Source organism: Scyliorhinus canicula, chromosome 9, assembly GCF_902713615.1.
Source record: "Scyliorhinus canicula chromosome 9, sScyCan1.1, whole genome shotgun sequence".
Lineage (NCBI taxonomy): Eukaryota > Metazoa > Chordata > Chondrichthyes > Carcharhiniformes > Scyliorhinidae > Scyliorhinus > Scyliorhinus canicula.
The window spans coordinates 94,026,244-94,043,958 of NC_052154.1; the positions used below are offsets into that span (position 1 = coordinate 94,026,244).

At 47.1% G+C, this 17,715-nt stretch overlaps 1 protein-coding gene across 2 annotated transcripts in view; it reads right to left on the bottom strand.

Annotated features, from left to right (window-relative positions):
• LOC119971539 (coiled-coil domain-containing protein 102A-like) overlaps positions 1 to 17,715 on the bottom strand; it is a 185,107-nt gene that overhangs the window by 156,958 nt on the left and 10,434 nt on the right. For both annotated transcript variants that reach the window (XR_005461867.1, XM_038807195.1), the window contains exon 2: positions 1,536 to 2,202. Coding sequence is in view for 1 of the 2 variants with exons in the window: in XM_038807195.1 (XP_038663123.1) it covers positions 1,536 to 2,129 (594 nt within the window). In the remaining variant the exon portion in view is untranslated. The remainder of the gene's footprint in view (positions 1 to 1,535; positions 2,203 to 17,715) is intronic.

The following is a 17,715-nucleotide window of genomic DNA, read 5'->3' on the forward strand; positions in this document are numbered from 1 at the left end:
TTTTTTTCAGTTGGGCTCGGAACAGAGATATTCTGGTCAGTAGTTTAAAGAACAAATTATCCACAAATAATAGTCTTTTTAGCCATGTTGCAGAAAACATTTTGAAACACGAAATCTTGACCGGTCATTCATTCAACTATTATCTGAAGTTTGATTTTTTTTTTTTCCCCCAAAGTTATTGGTGTCAATGGGAATTCTAACAATTTTCCTTGCTCCTTTTGCTGGAATTTTAGATTAGAATGCTTTCTGCAGCCACATGGCAGCACTAAATTACAACTCTTGAATTGGGGGTTGCAATATTTTGCAAGTTGATGAGATAAAGTATTTTTTGAGCTCGAAGACACGAACTAATGTATGAAAATTTGGTGTGTTTTACAAGAAAGATTAATCATTAACTATCTGTACAATGATTTAATTAATGCCACACTTGTTAGACGACAAAGGAGGTGGGAAACCGGGAGAGACTGTCCCACCTTGCTTGACCATAGTGGAGGGGGGAGGTGGTGTTGAAGGAGGATGGTGTGCTCAATGTGTCGAAGCCTCAGACAGGATGAGGGAAAGTTTCCTTTCGTCACAGTCACACAGGAAGTAACTTGTGGTTTTGATAACTGCTGGTTTAGGACTGTGGCAGGGAAAAGAAAATTGAGCAGAATTCTGAAAAGCTGGCCACGAATTTGGGAGGTGACAACATAGAATCCCTACAGTGTAGGAGGACGACATTTGGCCCATCTAGTCCACACAGAACCTCTGAAAGAGTATCCCAACTAGGCCCACACCCCCACCCTACTCTATCCCTGTAACCCCATAACCCCACCCAACCACTTTTAAAATAATCTTTATTGTCACAAGTAGGCTTACATTAACACTGCAATGAAGTTACTGTGAAAAGCCCCAAGTCATCACATTCCGGCTCCCATTTGGGTACACTGAGGGAGAATTCAGAATGTCCAAATTACCAAACAGCACGTCTTTCAGGACTTGTGGGAGGAAACCCGGAGGAATACTATGGGCAATTTAACATGACCAATCCACTAACCCGCAAATCTTTGGAATTGTGAGAGGAAACTAGAGCGCTCGGAGGAAACCCATGCAGACACTGGGAGAATGTACGAATGTACAAACTCCATACAGTCACCCGAGGCCAGAACCAAACCCAGGTCCCGAGCGCTGAGGCAGCTGTACGAACCACTGTGCCACCATGCCGCATATTCAAGGTCTTGAGAAGGAATATGAGGTTGGAGTTTGGGCAGGAGTTTGCAAGGAGATAGTCACGGATGGGTTTTTGAGAAGGATAGTTGACAGTGTGTGGGAATGAACGTCAACAATGGGGCTGAATGGCCCCATTAGAGATGTTGTTGGGTGGTAAGCAGTTTGGTGAGGGAGCAGGAGGTGAATCTCATGGACAAAATGAGAGTGACAGCTGACTGGTAAGAAGATGTAAACAAAATTACTGGAAACTTCAGGTGAATGAGTGAATAGCCCTCGATGAGCAGACATGTGCAGTCTGCGTCAACAACGTGTTTTGAGAAGCTTACCTTGTTTCTAGAACTTTTCTCAGATCCCATATCTCGTACTGGTTCCTGCTCTGGATTTAAACTCTCGCTCTCCTTCTCGGAGACAAGTTTATTATCCAACATTTGTTCACTGGGCTCACTATTCTTCACCCGCTCGCCCTCCAGCCTCAGCTGCTCGTTTTCATTCGACAGTTCCTGTTTTTCACGTTTCACCGTAGTCAGTTCTTTGCTGAGTGCCTCCAGTTTCTGTCTCAGTTGCCTCACCTCCTCCCTGGATTTGTTCCTTTCGGCCCGGACCTTGCTCCATTTTTCCCGCCAATTGGCTGTGCAATCTGACCACCAGCGCATGGTCTTCTCCATCTGGGCTGCCCGCGCTCGAGCTTCCTCCAGTTCTCGCAGTCGCAGCTCCTCCCGGCTCTCCCAATCACCATCCATGCATAGGGCAATCTGTGGACTTGGAGTCTGCCCTCCCATCTTGGGAGCTGATGGTACAGTTTCTGGGCTGCACATCCTTTCAGGATGCAGGTTAAGGCTCTGCTGGCTGTAGCTGCTCAGTAGTGGTGAACTGTTAGACTGTCCTGTCTCCACTACCCGGGGGCCACCACTCTGACTCATCTTGAGGGCAAAATGTTTCCACTCTGACAAGCATTACACTCTGCTATTTTCTGAATTCCTTCCCACAGGCAGCCTACAGAGGGAACAATAGAGACATATCTAAATAACACACCTTCAGAAAACAATTGTTGAACATTGAAAATACTTTCTCCACCAATCTGTGAGAATAGACTATGGGGATTAACATTCAAATTTGCACAGTGTAATGGGGCCATTCAGACTCTCCAGCTTGGTTTATTCATATCTTAACCTCGCTCCATCCACTTTGATTCCAGAACTATTCATATACCCTGTTATGCAAAATTTATCAATCTCGGTTTTCAAAGTTCAGTTGCTCCCCTGTTCCCCCTACCAACCACAGCAATCTTGTGAAAAATGGAAATTGTTAGATACTCCAGTTTTAACAATCCTTCGGGCAGCACGGTAACACGGTGGTTAGCACTGTTGCTTCACAGCACCAGGGTCCCAGATTCCCAGCTTCAGTCACTGTCTGTGTGGAGTCTGCACGTTCTCCCTGTGCCTGCGTGGGTTTTCTCCGGGTGCTCCGGTTTCCTCCCACAAGTCCCGAAAGACGTGCTGTCAGGTGAATTGGACATTCTGAATTCTCCCTCTGTTCACCCGAACAGGCACTGGAATGTGGCAGCGAGGGGATTTATTTTCACAGGAGCTTTATTGCTGTGTTAATGTAAGCCTACTTGTGACAATAAAGATTATTATTTTGTGGATTGCTTTGCTATGGCCTGGAGCATAAATGCCTTAATACTACATAAATGCAAATTATTTCCTATTCTCCCATTAGGAATAGATTACTGCATATTGAATGTACAGACTCATGGGCAGACAACATCCTGTCAGCTCTGGTATCGTCCTGATAATGCAACAAGATCCAACATATTCTGATATGACATGTACCTTTAAGGATGTGTATCTTCAAGTGCAGCCAATCACTACCACCGAGACAGGATATGATGTCGTCCCACAACTTTGTACTCCGAATACAGCAGATACAAAAGTTAGACATCTATTTACAGCCTGCCAGTTAACACCGAGTATAAGTCTTATCTTCAAATAAAGAAGGCAAATGATATGTTGGCTCTCAGTGAGAGGACAGAAGCAGAGATGTCTTGCTGCAATTATACAGGGCTTTGGTGAGGCCATATCTGGAATATTGTGTGCAGTTTTGGTCTCCATCTGAGGAAGTGTATTCTTGCTCTAGTGAGAGAGTGCAGCAAAGGTTTACCAGATTAAGTCCTGAGATAGTGGGACTGACGCATGGGGAAACATAAGAACATAACTAGTAGCAGGAGTAGGCCATCTGGTCCTTCGAGCCTGCTCCGCCATTCAATGAGATCATGGCTGATCTTTTGAGGACTCAACTCCACATTCCACCCCCCCGAACAACATAACCCTTTATTCTTCAAAAAACTATCAATCTTTATCTTGAAAACATTTAATGAAGGTGCCTCAACTGCTTATCTGGTCAGGGAATTCCATTGGCGCGATTCTCCGCTCCCCACGCCGGGTGGGAGAATCGCGGGAGGGCAGGGCGACACACGACACACCCCCCTGGCGCCCCCCACGATTCTCCCACCCACCGCTCGGAAGAATCGGCGGTCGCCGTGCGATTCTCTGGCCCGGATGGGCCGAGCGGCCTGCTGTTCGCGACCAGTTCACGACGGCGGCAACCACACCTGGTCGCTGCAGTCGGGAACATGGGCGCCAAATGCTCATTTGAAGCTTGTGGGGGCGGAGAGGGGATTGAGCACCACGGCTGTGCTCGGGAGGGGACTGGCCCAAGATTGGTGCCCACCGATCGTCAGGCCGGCGTCTCAAAGCGACGCACTCTTTCCCCTCCGCCGCCCCGCAAGATCAAGGCGCCACGTCTTGTGGGGCGGCGGAGGGGAAGACAGCAACCGCGCATGCGCGGGTTTGAGCCATCAGCCGTCGTGATGTCAGCCGCGCATGCGCGGGTTTGAGGAGTCAGCCGTCAGGACGTCAGCCACGCATGCGCGGGTTGGAGCTGGCCAACATGTGCATGCTCGGCTGACGTCACTTAGGCGCCGCCGTCGCGTCATTCTCAGCGCACCGCCTTGACACAAGCGTCAAGGCACGGTGGCCGAGAGTTACGGAGCGCCACTCCTAGCCCCCCAGGTGGAAGTGAATAAGGTGGGAGAAGCGGCCTCCGAGGCCGTCGTGAAACTCGGCCGTGTTCACGACGGCCTTCCCGATTTTTCATGGGAGCGGAGAATTCCGCCCCATAGATTCACAACCCTTTGGGTGAAGAAGTTCCTCCTAAACCCAGTCCTAAATCTACTTCCCCTTATTTTGAGGCTATGCACCCTAGTTCTGCCTTCATCTGCCAGTAGGAACAACCTGCCCGCATCTATCCTATCTGTTCCCTTAATAGTTTTATATGTTTCTATAAGATCCCCCTCATCCTTCTAAATTCCAACGAGTACAGTCCCAGTCTACTCAACCTCTCCTCATAATCCAACCCCGTAACTCTGGGATTAACCTAGTGAATCTCCTCTGCATGTCCTCCAGCACCAGTGTGTCCTTTCTCAGGTAAGGAGACCAAAACTGAACACAATACTCCAGGTGTATTTCCTCTGGCTCCACACATAGATTCCCTTGCCTGTCCTTCAGTTGGCCAACCCTTTCCCTGGCTACCCTCTTGCTTTTTATGTACGTGCAGAAAGCCTTGGGATTTCCTTAACCCTATTTGCCAATGACTTTTCGTGACCACTTCGAGCCCTCCTGACTCCTTGCTCAAGTTCCTTCCTACTTTCCTTATTTTCCACACGTTTCATCTGTTCCCAGCTTTCTAGCCCTGACAAATGCCTCCTTTTCCTTTTTGACGAGGCCTACAATATCTCGTTATCCAAGGTCCCCGAAATTTGTGTATTTATCCTTCTTCCCCACAGGAACATGCCAGTCCTGAATTCCTTTCAACTGAAATTTGACAGCCTCCCACATGTCAGATGTTGATTTACCCCCAAATATCCGCCCCCCCCTCCCCCAAATCTAGGTTCCTCAGTTCTTGCCTAATATTGTTATAATTAGCCTTCCCCCAATTTAGCACATTCACCCCAGGACGACTCTTATACTTGTTCACCAGCACTTTAAAACTTACTGAATTGTGGTTACTGTTCCCAAAATGCTCCCCAACTGAAACTTCTACCACCTGGCCGGACACATTCCCCAATACCAGGTCCAGTACAGCCCCTTCCCTAGTTGGACTATCTACATATTGTTTTAAGAAGCCCTCCTGGATGCTCCTTACAAACTCTGCCCCGTCCAAGCCCCCAAGCACTAAGTGAGTCCCAGTCAATATTGGGGAAGTTGAAGTCTCCCATCACAACAAACCTGTTGTTTTGACTCTTTTCTAAAATCTGTCTACCTATCTACCCCTCTATCTCCCGCTGGCTGTTGGGAGACCTGTAGTAAACCCCCAACATTGTGACTGCACCCTTCCTATTCCCGATCTCTACCCATATAGCCTCGCTGCCCTCTGAGGTGTCCTCCCGCAGTACAGCTGTGATATTCTCCCTAACCAGTAGCGCAACTCCGCCACCCCTTTTACATCCCCCTCTATCCCGCCTGAAACATCTAAATCCTGGAACGTTTAGCTGCTAATCCTGTCCTTCCCTCAACCAGGTCTCTGTAATGGCAACAACATCATAGTTCCAAGTACTAATCCAAGCTCATCTGCCTTACCCGTTATACTTCTTGCATTAAAACATATGCACTTCAGGCCACCAATCCTGATGTGTTCAGCAACATCTCCCTGTCTGCTCTTCCTCAGAGCCATACTGGCCCTATTCCCTAGTTCTCCCTCAATGTTCTCACCTTCTGACCTATTGTTCCGGTGCCCACCCTCCTGCCATACTAGTTTAAACCCTCCCATGTGACACTAACAAACCTTGCGGCCAGGATATTTATTCCTCTCCAGTTTAGATGCAACCCGTCCTTTTATACAGGTCACACCTGCCCCGGAAGAGCTCCCAGTGTTCCAGATAACTGAAACCCTCCCTCCTACACCAGCCGTTTAGCCATGGGATTAGCTGCTCTATCTTCCTATTTCTAGCCTCACTGGCACATGGCACAGGGAGTAATCCCGAGGCACAATCCTAGAGGTCCTGTCTTTTAACTTTCTGCCTAGCTCCCCGAGCTCCTGCTGCAGGACGTCATCCCCCTTCCTGCCTATGTTGTTAGTACCAATATGTACCACAACCTCTGCCTTTATCTCAACCACACCATTCTGAGACATCCTAGACACTGGCACCAGGGAGGCAACAAACCATCCTGGAGTCTCTTTCACGTCCGCAGAAGCGTTTATCTGTGCCCCTGACTATATAGAGTCCCCTAATACTATTGCTCTTCTGCGCTTTGACCCTCCCTTCTGAACATCAGAGCCAGCCGTGGTACCACTTCTCTGGCTGCTGCTGTTTTTCCCTGATAGGCTATCCCCCCCAACAGTATCCTGTAGCCACCTAAGATGGACACTGGGCTAACAAAATGGAGAACTGCTAAGACTGCAGGGAGAAAGCAGTTTAGCCAAGACAAGCAGTCTGCAAAGACTGATTAGCATTTTGCACGCAGCAAAACTAGTTTCTGGCCAGGTGGAAGATCTCAACCAAAGGTGTTAATAGCAAAACGCTTTGCATATTAATGAGGCAATCCAGATCTGGGCACACACAATAGCAACATTTGGTTTTGAATAGATACTTTAAGTGAAGGCCCAGACAAAACGGCACCAAAAGTATCCATCTCAAAAGACCCTAGAGACCGCCCCACCCATCGAGAAGGGACCCTCAGATTGGGGAATTAGTGAGACATCGATTGAGAATTGATCCAATCAATGCATGGAAGGTAAAGCCCGCCCCGAAAAGGCACGGACATTGGGGACCACTATAAAGATAGACCCCCCACACATGGTCCTGTCTGTTCGTGCTCCGGCTTGATCTGTTCGTGCTCCGGCTTGATCTGTTTGTGCTCCGGCTTGAGCTGTTTTGTTGCTCCGGCTTGCTGCTTCGACTTCGACTCCAGTCTCCAGATCCTGCCTTCCATCACCAGCCGTTGAGCACCAGCCATCGTTCAGTAAGTCCCAAAACGACGCTCGCTACGTGAACTTATACAGTACTCTTCTAAGAACGAACAGAAGGTGCAGCTAAGAAAGGACCAAAGGCCTTGTCCCCTGACCTTGCTGGTTTCCACTTAGATAAGTATTTAGTCGTTTAATAGTAGAAATAGGTATTAGTCTTTAGCGTGTGCATGCGTATTTATTATATTTGTATAATAAATATTGATCGTTGGAACTTACTAATCGGTGTATAGTTTTATTACTTTGAACCTGACCTTGGAATATTTGTGAGGTGTTTATACGACACCTGGCGACTCCCGAGCTGAAAATACACATACAGAGCCTAGCAGTGTTAAGCACACGGCCTTTAAACGGAGGCGTGTTAATACACTCCAATAAACGCGTATTACACTCAAGTAAAACGTGCAACAATCCAAAGGGGTATACCTGTTCGAAAGGGGGACAACAACAGGGGATTCCTGCACTGACTGCCTGCCCTTTCTGCTGGTCACCCATTTCTCTGCCTGCACCTTGGGTGTGACCACATCTATATAACTGCTATCTATGATGCTTTCCGCCACCTGCATGCTCCTAAATGCATCCAACTGCTGCTCCAACCGAACCATGCGGTCTCGGAGGAACACAAGAACATAAGAACTAGGAGCAGGAGTAGGCCATCTGGCCCCTCGAGCCTGCTCCGCCATTCAATGAGATCATGGCTGATCTTTTGTGGGCTCAGCTCCACTTTCCGGCCTGAACAGCATAACCCTTAATTCTTCAAAAAACTATCTATCTTTACCTTAAAAACATTTAATGAAGGAGCCTCAACTGCTTCATTGGGCAAGGAATTCCATAGATTCACAACCCTTTGGGTGAAGAAGTTCCTCCTAAACTCAGTCCTAAATCTACTTCCCCTTAATTTGAGGCTATGTCCCCTAGTTCTGCTTTCACCCGCCAGTGGAAACAACCTGCCCACATCTATACTATCTATTCCCTTTATAATTTTAAATGTTTCTATAAGATCCCCCCCTCATCCTTCTAAATTCCAATTAGTACAGTCCCAGTCTACTCAACCTCTCCTCATAATCCAACCCCTTCAGCTGTGGGATTAACCTAGTGAATCTCCTCTGCACACCCTCCAGTGCCAGTACGCCCTTTCTCAGGTAAGGAGACCAAAACTGAACACAATACTCCAGGTGTGGCCTCACTAACACCTTACAATTGCAGCATAACCTCCCTAGTCTTAAACTCCATCCCTCTAGCAATGAAGGACAAAATTCAATTTGCCTTCTTAAATCTGTTGCACATGTAAAACAACTTTGTGACTCATGCACTAGCACACCCAGGTCTCTCTGCACAGCAGCATGCTTTAATATTTTATCGTTTAAATAATAATCCTGTTTGCTGTTATTCCTACCAAAATGGATAACCTCACATTTGTCAACATTGTATTCCATCTACCAAATCCCTCTGCAGACTTCCAGTATCCTCTGCATGTCATGTGCACTTTCTGCAGATGTAGCCACCCGGGACGCTGGAAGCCTCCTGAACCTGCCACATCTCAGTCAGAGCACTGCACCGCTCTAATTGACATTGCGTTAATTAAATAATAAGTTAAAGATGTGCAGGTTAGGTGGATTGGCCATGATAAATTGCCCTTAGTGTCCAAAAAAGGATAGCTGGGATTACTGGGTTATGGGGATAGGGTGGAGGCATGCGGCGTCAGTAGGGTGTTCTTTCCAAGAGTCAGTGCAGATTCGATGGGCTGAATGGCCTCCTTCTGCACTATAAATTCTATGATTCTATAAGTGGTAGCAAATTTAAAACAGAGTTGAGGAGAAACTGCTTCCCCCAAAGGGTCGTGAATCTGTGGAATTTGCTACCCCAGACTGCAGTGGATGCTGAGACTGAGTAAATTTGAGGAGTTAGACAGATTTTTAATTGATAATGGGTTGAAGAGTTATGGAGAATGGGCAGACTGGTGGAATTAAGGCTAAGATTAGATCAGTCATGATTGAATGGTGGAGCAGACTTGATGGGCCAAATGGCCCTATTCTTCTCCTATATATTATGAATTTATGAGTTGATGTGTTTCTGAAGCAACAAAGAATCTGAATGAATGAATCTATGGTGGCACAGTGGTTAGCACTGCTGTCTCATAGCACTCGGGACCCAGGTGCAATTCCCACCTAGGGTGACTGTACAGAGTTTGCTCTTTCTCCCGTGTCTGCGTGGGTTTCCTCCGACTACTCTGGTTTCCCCACAGTTCAAAGATGTGCAGGTTAGGTGGGTTGGACATGCTAAATTGCCTCTTAGGGTGAACTTACAGTGCGGCGGATTGTGCCTAGGGTCTTGCGGGGAATTGTGCTTTCAGGGTGCTGACTCGATGGGCCAAATGGCCTCTTATTATTGTAGAGATTCTATGATTCTAAAATGGAACCATTACTGGCTGCAAACAGCGATCTTGGTCTGAAGGCTAACTTTGAAGAAGTTATGCTTAAAGACAATCATCTGAAACAAAGGCTCTTTTTCTTTTTATCTATTATTTTGGTCTGTCTTGTGTGTGTGAAGACGTTGGGGGTAAGTTAAAGTGGGAGATTAAGAATTAGATAATAGTTAACCAGTAGTATTTGCTGTCTATTTCATTGTAGTTCTTATTATAAATAAACAGTAATGGTGTTTAAATATACAAACCTGGTGACTGTAATTATTCGGCAGCCAGCCCTTCAGGAATTTTTATAAGAATTATTGGTCATTTCAATTGTGTTGCAACTTTGGGTGGTCTGGAATTGACCATGCTCTAGTCCAGGGTGTTGTAATACTGCCACTGTGCTAAATTGGATAGACTTCAAATAGATCCAGCAACTCAAGATTGGGCACCCATGAGGCACTGTGGGCCATCAAGAGCAGCACAATTGTACTGAACTTCAATCTATAACCTCATGGCCCTGCATTTCCCTCACTCTACTATTACCACCAAGCCAGGGGATCTTCAATGGTTCAATGAAGAGTGCAGCAGGGCATGCCAGGCAAACTGAATAAATGTGATGTCAACCTGGTGAAGCTACAAACCAGGGCTACTTGCATGCCAAATAGAAGCAGCAGCAAGTAATAGATGGAACTAAGCAATTCCAAAACCATCAAATTATATCTAAACACTTGCAGTCTTGCCACATCTGATCATGACTGATGGTGGATATTTAAACAACTCACTGATGGGAGGTGCTCAGCATATTTGTGCGATAAAAAAGCTGAAGCATTTTTTGTTTCTGAAAGAGCACCCATCAACAGACTACCCCACCCTACCCCATAATCTACCTAACCTGTGAACACCAATACGCAATTTACCATGGCTGATCCACCTAACCTGCACATCTTTTAGACTGTGGGTGGAAACCAGAGCACCCAGAGGAAATCAGAGAATGTGCACACTCCACAACCCGAAGTTTGGAATTGAGTCCAGGTCTCTAGCGCTGTAAGACAGCAGTGCTAACCACTGTACTCCAGAACTTTCTGCTCCCCAGCTCCACCACTAGCATCTACCCAACAATGTGGAAAATTGCCCAGGTATGTCCTGCATACAAGAAACTGACAAATCCAACCCAGCCAATTACACCCCATTAGTCTGCTCAATCATCAGTACAGTGCTGGAAGGCACATCAACAGTGCTATCAAGCAGTATTTAATCAGCAATAACCTGCTCACTGACGCTAAGTTTAGGTTTTGCCACAGTCACTCAGCTTCAGACCTCAAAAACAGACAAAAGAGCAGAATGCTGGAGATGAGATGAGAGTCACTGCCCTTGACATGAAGGCAGCAAGTGATTGAGTATGGCATCAAGGAGTCCTAGCTAAACTGGGGTCAATGAGAATGAGGGGAAAAGCCCCTTTTAGTGGTTAGAGGTTGATCATCTCAGTTCCAAGGCATCACTGCAAGAGTTCTTCAGGATAGTGTCCCAGGCCCAATCATCTTCAGCAGCTTCATCAATGATTTTCCTTCCAGCAGAAGGTCAGAGGTGGTGATGTTCGCTGATGACTGCACAATGTTCAGCACCATTCATGACTCCTCAGATATTGAAGCAGTTCATGTTGAAATCGGTGGTAACTTGACCATAAAAAGGTTTTAAAATACATTGTGAAAATTTAATCTTCTTTACTTTTAAAAATATTGAAATATAGAAATAGAGCAGTACTGTAGCGTAGTGGTTAGCACTGCTGCTTCACAGTGCCATGGCACGGGTTTTAATTCTGTCCTTGGATGACTGTGTGGAGTTTGCATGTTCTCCCAGTGTTTGCGTGGATTTCCTTCGGGTGTCACGGTTTTCTCACACAGTCCAAAGACGACATCTTCGCAACCTCCAACACGTCATCGATGAAGATGAACATCTTGCCGAGGCCAGACCCACACCCCACTACTTGCCTTCAAACAACCACGCAACCTCAAACAAACCATTGTTTGCAGCAAACTACCCAGCCTTCAGAACAGCGACCACAACACCACACAACCCTGCCATGGCAATCTCTGCAAGACATGCCAGATCATCGACATGGATATCACCATTACACGTGGAAACACCACCCACCAGCTATGCGGTACATACTCGTGCGACTCGGCCAACATTGTCTACCTCATACGCTGCAGGAAAGGATGCCCCGAAGCGTGGTACATTGGCGAGACCATGCGACAACAAATGAATGGACATCGCGCGACAATCACCAGGCAGGAATGTTCCCTTCCAGTCGGGGAACACTTCAGCAGTCAAGGGCATTCAGCCTCTGATCTTCGGGTAAGCGTTCTACAAGGCGGCCTTCAGGACGCACGACAACGCAGAATCACTGAGCAGAAACTTACAGCCAAGTTCCGCACACATGAGTGCAGCCTCAACCGGGACCTGGGATTCATGTCGCATTACATTCACCCCCACCATCTGGCCTGGGCTTGCAAAATCCTACCAGCTGTCCTGGCTTGAGACAATTCATACCTCTGTAACCTGGGGTTACCACTATCTCTGGATCTGTAAAGACTCAATGACCTGCAAATGCTCACATTCTAAGCATTGTCTGGCATCTTTGACTGTGTTTATATATATGTTTCTGGAACATACCTCTTCATTCATCTGAGGAAGGAGCAGTGCTCCGAAAGCTAGTGATTTGAAACAAACCTGTTGGACTTAACCTGGTGTTGTAAGACTTCTTACTGTGCTCACCCCAGTCCAACACCAGCATCTCCACATCAGTCCAAAGATGTGCAGGTTTGGTGGATTGGGCATGCTAAATGGTTCCTTCAGAGTCCAGAGGTTTGCAGGTTATGTGGGGTTATGTTGTTACGAGGATCGGGCGGGGGAATAGGCCTGGGTGAGGTGCTCTTTCAGAGAGTGGGTGCAGATTCAATGGGTTGAATGGCCTCCTTTTGCACTATCAGAATTGTATGGGTCTTTGATCAGTACGACATGGATACAGAAACTGTCAGCAGTTAGGCACAACGATACGCAAGCTCCTTGTGGCGAAAACTGAAAACTCAAATGTTAAGAGGTGAAAATATTCACACGTAGGCTTATTTGAATGAGTAAAGAAGCAGTTTATTATATCAGATCTGGGAGAAAGATTTGGACACTCCACAGTCTCGCAATACTCTCTCACTTGAGCTAAGGTTCGCATTGGTTAATATACCGATTCAAGGGGCGGACTTAGTTGCATTCTCATTTACTTGCAATCAATCAAGTATATTCACGTCGCAATTCATTACATGCATTCAATCAATTTTCTTAGCATCCCAGTTAAAAACATACATGGTTAAAGTGGGTGTTGCCTCACCAGCTCCTAACTTCATGCAAAAGTCATTCAAACCTAACACAAGGATATGTCCTGTCTGCAGCTGGGGACCTTGAGCTTATTAAGGATACATTGTGCTCCTTGTTCTGTGAAGCTATTATCAGCGGCTGTCGAAATACTCCCTATAAATACCCACGCCTGTTTCTCATGAGGTAGTTTACACAGTTTGTAACTTGTTCAGGAATGTGGCTAGTTCAGCCATTTTGTGTCTTTAGTATTGCTATCTTAGCTAACAGCCATTTTGTGTCCTTTCTGATATTAACAAGCATTGTGTATACACTCTCTATACAAATTGTCTCTTCTACCGCATCTAAGCCAATGAGTACCTTTTGTCTCAGCGGAACTATCCAAAAGTAATATAGGAGCAAAAATGTAGTTACAGAGCCACCTGTAATTTATATCATAGTCCAGTATCAGAAAATATCCCCCAACAATTCCTCCTTTGGCAGCACGGTGGCCTAGTGGTTAGCACAACCGCCTCACGGCGCTGAGGTCCCAGGTTCGATCCCGTCTCTGGGTCACTGTCCGTGTGGAGTTTGCACATTCTCCCCGTGTCTGCGTGGGTTTCGCCCCCACAACCAAAAAATGTGCAGAGTAGGTGGATTGGCCACGCTAAATTGCCCCTTAATTGGAAAAAATAATTGGGTAATCTAAATTTAAAAAAAAAACAATTCCTCCTTTTTCTCCTGGAAGAAGCTTACAGAATCCCAGATGACCACAATGATTCGATATGAGGGCAGCGGGGAGAGTTTTAATACGGCCTTTGGGACATGTAACCTCCCAGATATTCCGTACATACACCGTGCATGTGATTCAAAGATCACCCCTCAAACGAACCCATGTATGTCACATTTAATGCCTTGATATCAATCATTCCTCTCTCCCTGACTAACTCTGCTGTCTGTAATTAAATGATGTTATTCATACCAGTTTTCAAGTCAGTCCCACAGTCTCTGCCACCAATTTTCACTCTGAAGTAGTTCCCGGTGAGTTTTTTTAAAAAATAGCATGGATTTTTTTTGGTAACTGGTGGTAAAGCGTAACTGATTGACTGATCTGGAGTCTTCATTCCCTCAAAGTTTCTGCAAGATGTGGGACCATCTCTGGCTCTTTATAATCCTAACTCAAATGATCCTTGCTGGGCCTAAGTGGTGGGCCAAAGGGGAACAAAAGTTATAGTGATAGGAGGTTACGGTGATGGAGATGCAGTATTTTTGTTTTGTATGTCGGCAGAAGAAAAGGAGAGCATCCAACAGCATTTGCTGGACGCCTCTGGATACACTTCACAGCAGTATTTGGAGATTTAGCCAGCGCCCAGTGCAAACAATATGGCCAAATGGACCCGTATTTTAATCTCCCACACCACAGATGCAGGACAAAAAGCATGTGCAGATTATGACCCCTCAGACCCTACACACAATGAAGTGTGGGTTCTGAAGAGACTCTCTAGAGCTTGGGAACAATCCCTACATAAAAAGGCAGAGCAGGAGAACGAAAAAGCAAACATGAATCCAGTAAGGACACATCAAGGCCCCGCATGGGTAAATAAAGGTAGAAATGACACACAGCACCATAAAGCACAGGGATACTATAATTGTGGACAGAAGGGACATTACACCCAAGAACGCAATGCCCCCCGAACCAGCAACGGAATCAGCACACAAATGCCTCACATAGGAACAATGCCAGGCCTATCCACAGCTTTAGCGCCTGTTCAGATAATTTGGCCATAAATGGCACCGATTGACGGTGTTCAGACTCCCCAACGTGGGTCTGCGACACGGTCTGGGACAAGTCGTCTAGTCGTCACAGGCACAGCCCGGAGGACACCCCGTAGAGTTCCTTTGGGACACAGGAGGGGCCCGAACCACGTTAAACTCCTCCACAAGGTACCAGCGAGATATATGGCCCACTTGGTCATTGGATAGACATATGGATGATAAGGGAATAGTGTAGATGGGCTTTAGAGTGGTTTCACAGGTCGGCGCAACATCGAGGGCCGAAGGGCCTGTACTGCGCTGTAATGTTCTAGATCTACTACAGACCTGATCACTCTTAGTGGATTTACAGGACACCTCCATCAGGGACACATTGCGGCCCTTGTGGATATTCAGATCGGTAACATTAGAACCAAGCACTCAGTCATTTTAGTAGATTTACCCGAAACAGCAGAGCACATCTTGGGGATAGATTTCATGAGCTCACACAACCTATGAATAAGTGTGTATGGAAAATGGCTAGAACAGCACGAGCCCCCGCCACGCTCACAGTAGGAGACTACGAACACAGGATTAGCTCAGTGGGAGATTACTGTTTTGATCCACAAACCATTACCACGGACAAAACAATTAGGAGAAGTCTTGAAGAAACACGAAGCATCTTTTGCCCCGCACAAGCACGATTGCGGTAAAATTCCAGGAATGACCACCATTACGGATTCCGATCCTAAGCCCCAGAAACAATACGGTTTTCCACAGCAAGCCGAAGGAGAAATAGCTAAGGTAATTCAAAGTTTATTGGATCAAGGTGTAATTCGGCCCTTAGCCTCAACAATGCCCCAATTTAGCCCGCAAGAAAACCAGATGGTTCATGGAGACTGACCATCGACTATAGGGAACTCAATAAAGTAACTCCATTACCAGCCCCCACCGTTGCCACGAGTCCCGAGACAATGTTAAAGCAGCGACTTCAGTCAAAGGGCGGTACTCTCCGCTCCCGATAAAAATCGGGACGGCCGTCGTGAAATTGGCCGAGGTTCACGACGGCCTCGGGGCCCGCTCCCCGCAACTAATTCACCCCCACCCGTGGGGCTAGGAGCGGGCCTCCATCTTTCCCGGCCGCGGCCTCGTCGCGCCGGAATTGATGCGGAAAACTGTGCATTTGTGAGGTCATCCGCGCATGCGCGGGTTGCCGGTTCCAACCCGCGCATGCCCAGATGACTTCATCGCGGAGACGGCGCGAACCGTGCATGCGCGGTGGCCGTCTTTCTCCTTAGCCGCCTGGCAAGACGTGGCGGCTTGATCTTGCCGGGCGGCGGAGGGAAAAAAAAGAGTGCGTCCGTATTGGACGCTGGCCCGACGATCGGTGGGCACTGATCGCGGGCCTGTCCCCTCCAGAGGTGCTCCCGTGCCAATCGGGCCCCTAGATGCCCCAAACGGGCAACTGGCGCCCGCTTCACGAATGCAGCGACCAGGTGTGGTTGCTGCCGTGTTGAAACGGGTGTGAAGGGCCGTGAAAAACGGCGAGCGACGATTTTGCCGACCGGGGGGGGGGGGGGAGGAGAGGAGGAAGAATCGCTGGGGGCGCCAGGGGGTCGTGAAAAATGTCGGCAGGCCCTCCCGCGATTCTCCCACCCCACGTGGGGAGCAGAGAATTCCACCCAAAATGTTTTACGGTTCTGGAAAGTAGCAATGGCTTTTGGTCCATTCCAGTGGATAGAAATTGCCAGTATAAATTTGCGTTCACCTTCAAGGGACAGCAGTACACATGGACATGCCTTCCACAAGGTTTCCACAACTCCCCCTCCATTTTTCACAGACAATTGGTGAATGGATTGTCGAAATTTTCCCCACCCAAATGCCTCATTCAGTATGTGGATGACTTGCTCCTACAGACTGACACCAAGGAAGAGCATATTTCGCTTCTTTCCGAACTATTAGGTCGCCTAAAAGAAATTGGATGTAAAGTCAACCCCAAAAAAGCCAAAATTCTCCAGGAAAAGGTCACTTATTTAGGAACACATGTAGCGCATGGTAAACATGAGACAGAGCAAAAATGTATTGATTCAATTGTTAAATTGCCCTAACCCATAATATTACAGTCCTCCGGTCATTTTTAGGACTGGTTGGTTACTGCAGGAAACATATAAATGGTTTTGCCACATATGCAGCCCCACTTTCCGAACTCCTTAAGAAACAAGTCCCATGGAAATGGCTTCCACACCACACGGATGTCATCGATGCACTATACCGCGCCCTAGGTACAGCTCCCGTTTTGCAGGCACCAGACCCACACTTCCCATACGCAATAGAGGCAGCGACCAAGGACCGAACCCTTTCGACCATACTTCTCCAGGAAAGACACGATCGTTTAGGACTCACGAGTTTTAGATCCGATACAGCAAGGATTTTCTGCCTGCGAAAGGCACTTGCTCGCAGTTTTTTGGGCTGTTCAGTACTTCGCGTACATAACAGTACTCAACCCCGTAACTATTTTGACCGAGCACACCCCAACTCAGCTACTGTTAGACGGTAGGCTGAAGGACGGTACAGTTAGCCAAATTAGAGCAGCGTGCTGGACCCTACTCCTACAAGGACGCGACATCACAGTGAAAAGGACAAAGACACACACTTTTTTGGCAGATAATTTACAGTATGCAGGAACCCCACGAGTTTGAAATCATTGCAGCCAGGCATAGCACAGGACCCTTTATTTCTAAATTGTTACCGACAAAAGCAGGCAGCAAACCACAGAGAACCCAGCCCACAGATCAATCTCTAAATAATTATGTAGATATCATTAAAGTTACCAGGACATTTAGGTTCGCAGGCAGCCAAGTTAGGAGCCATCGCATACATTGTGCATCATCCACATTCGTTCCCGGCCCCAGCAGATATATATATTCGGACAGTCTATATGTCTGCAGCAGTTTGACGGAATTCCTGCCCCTGTG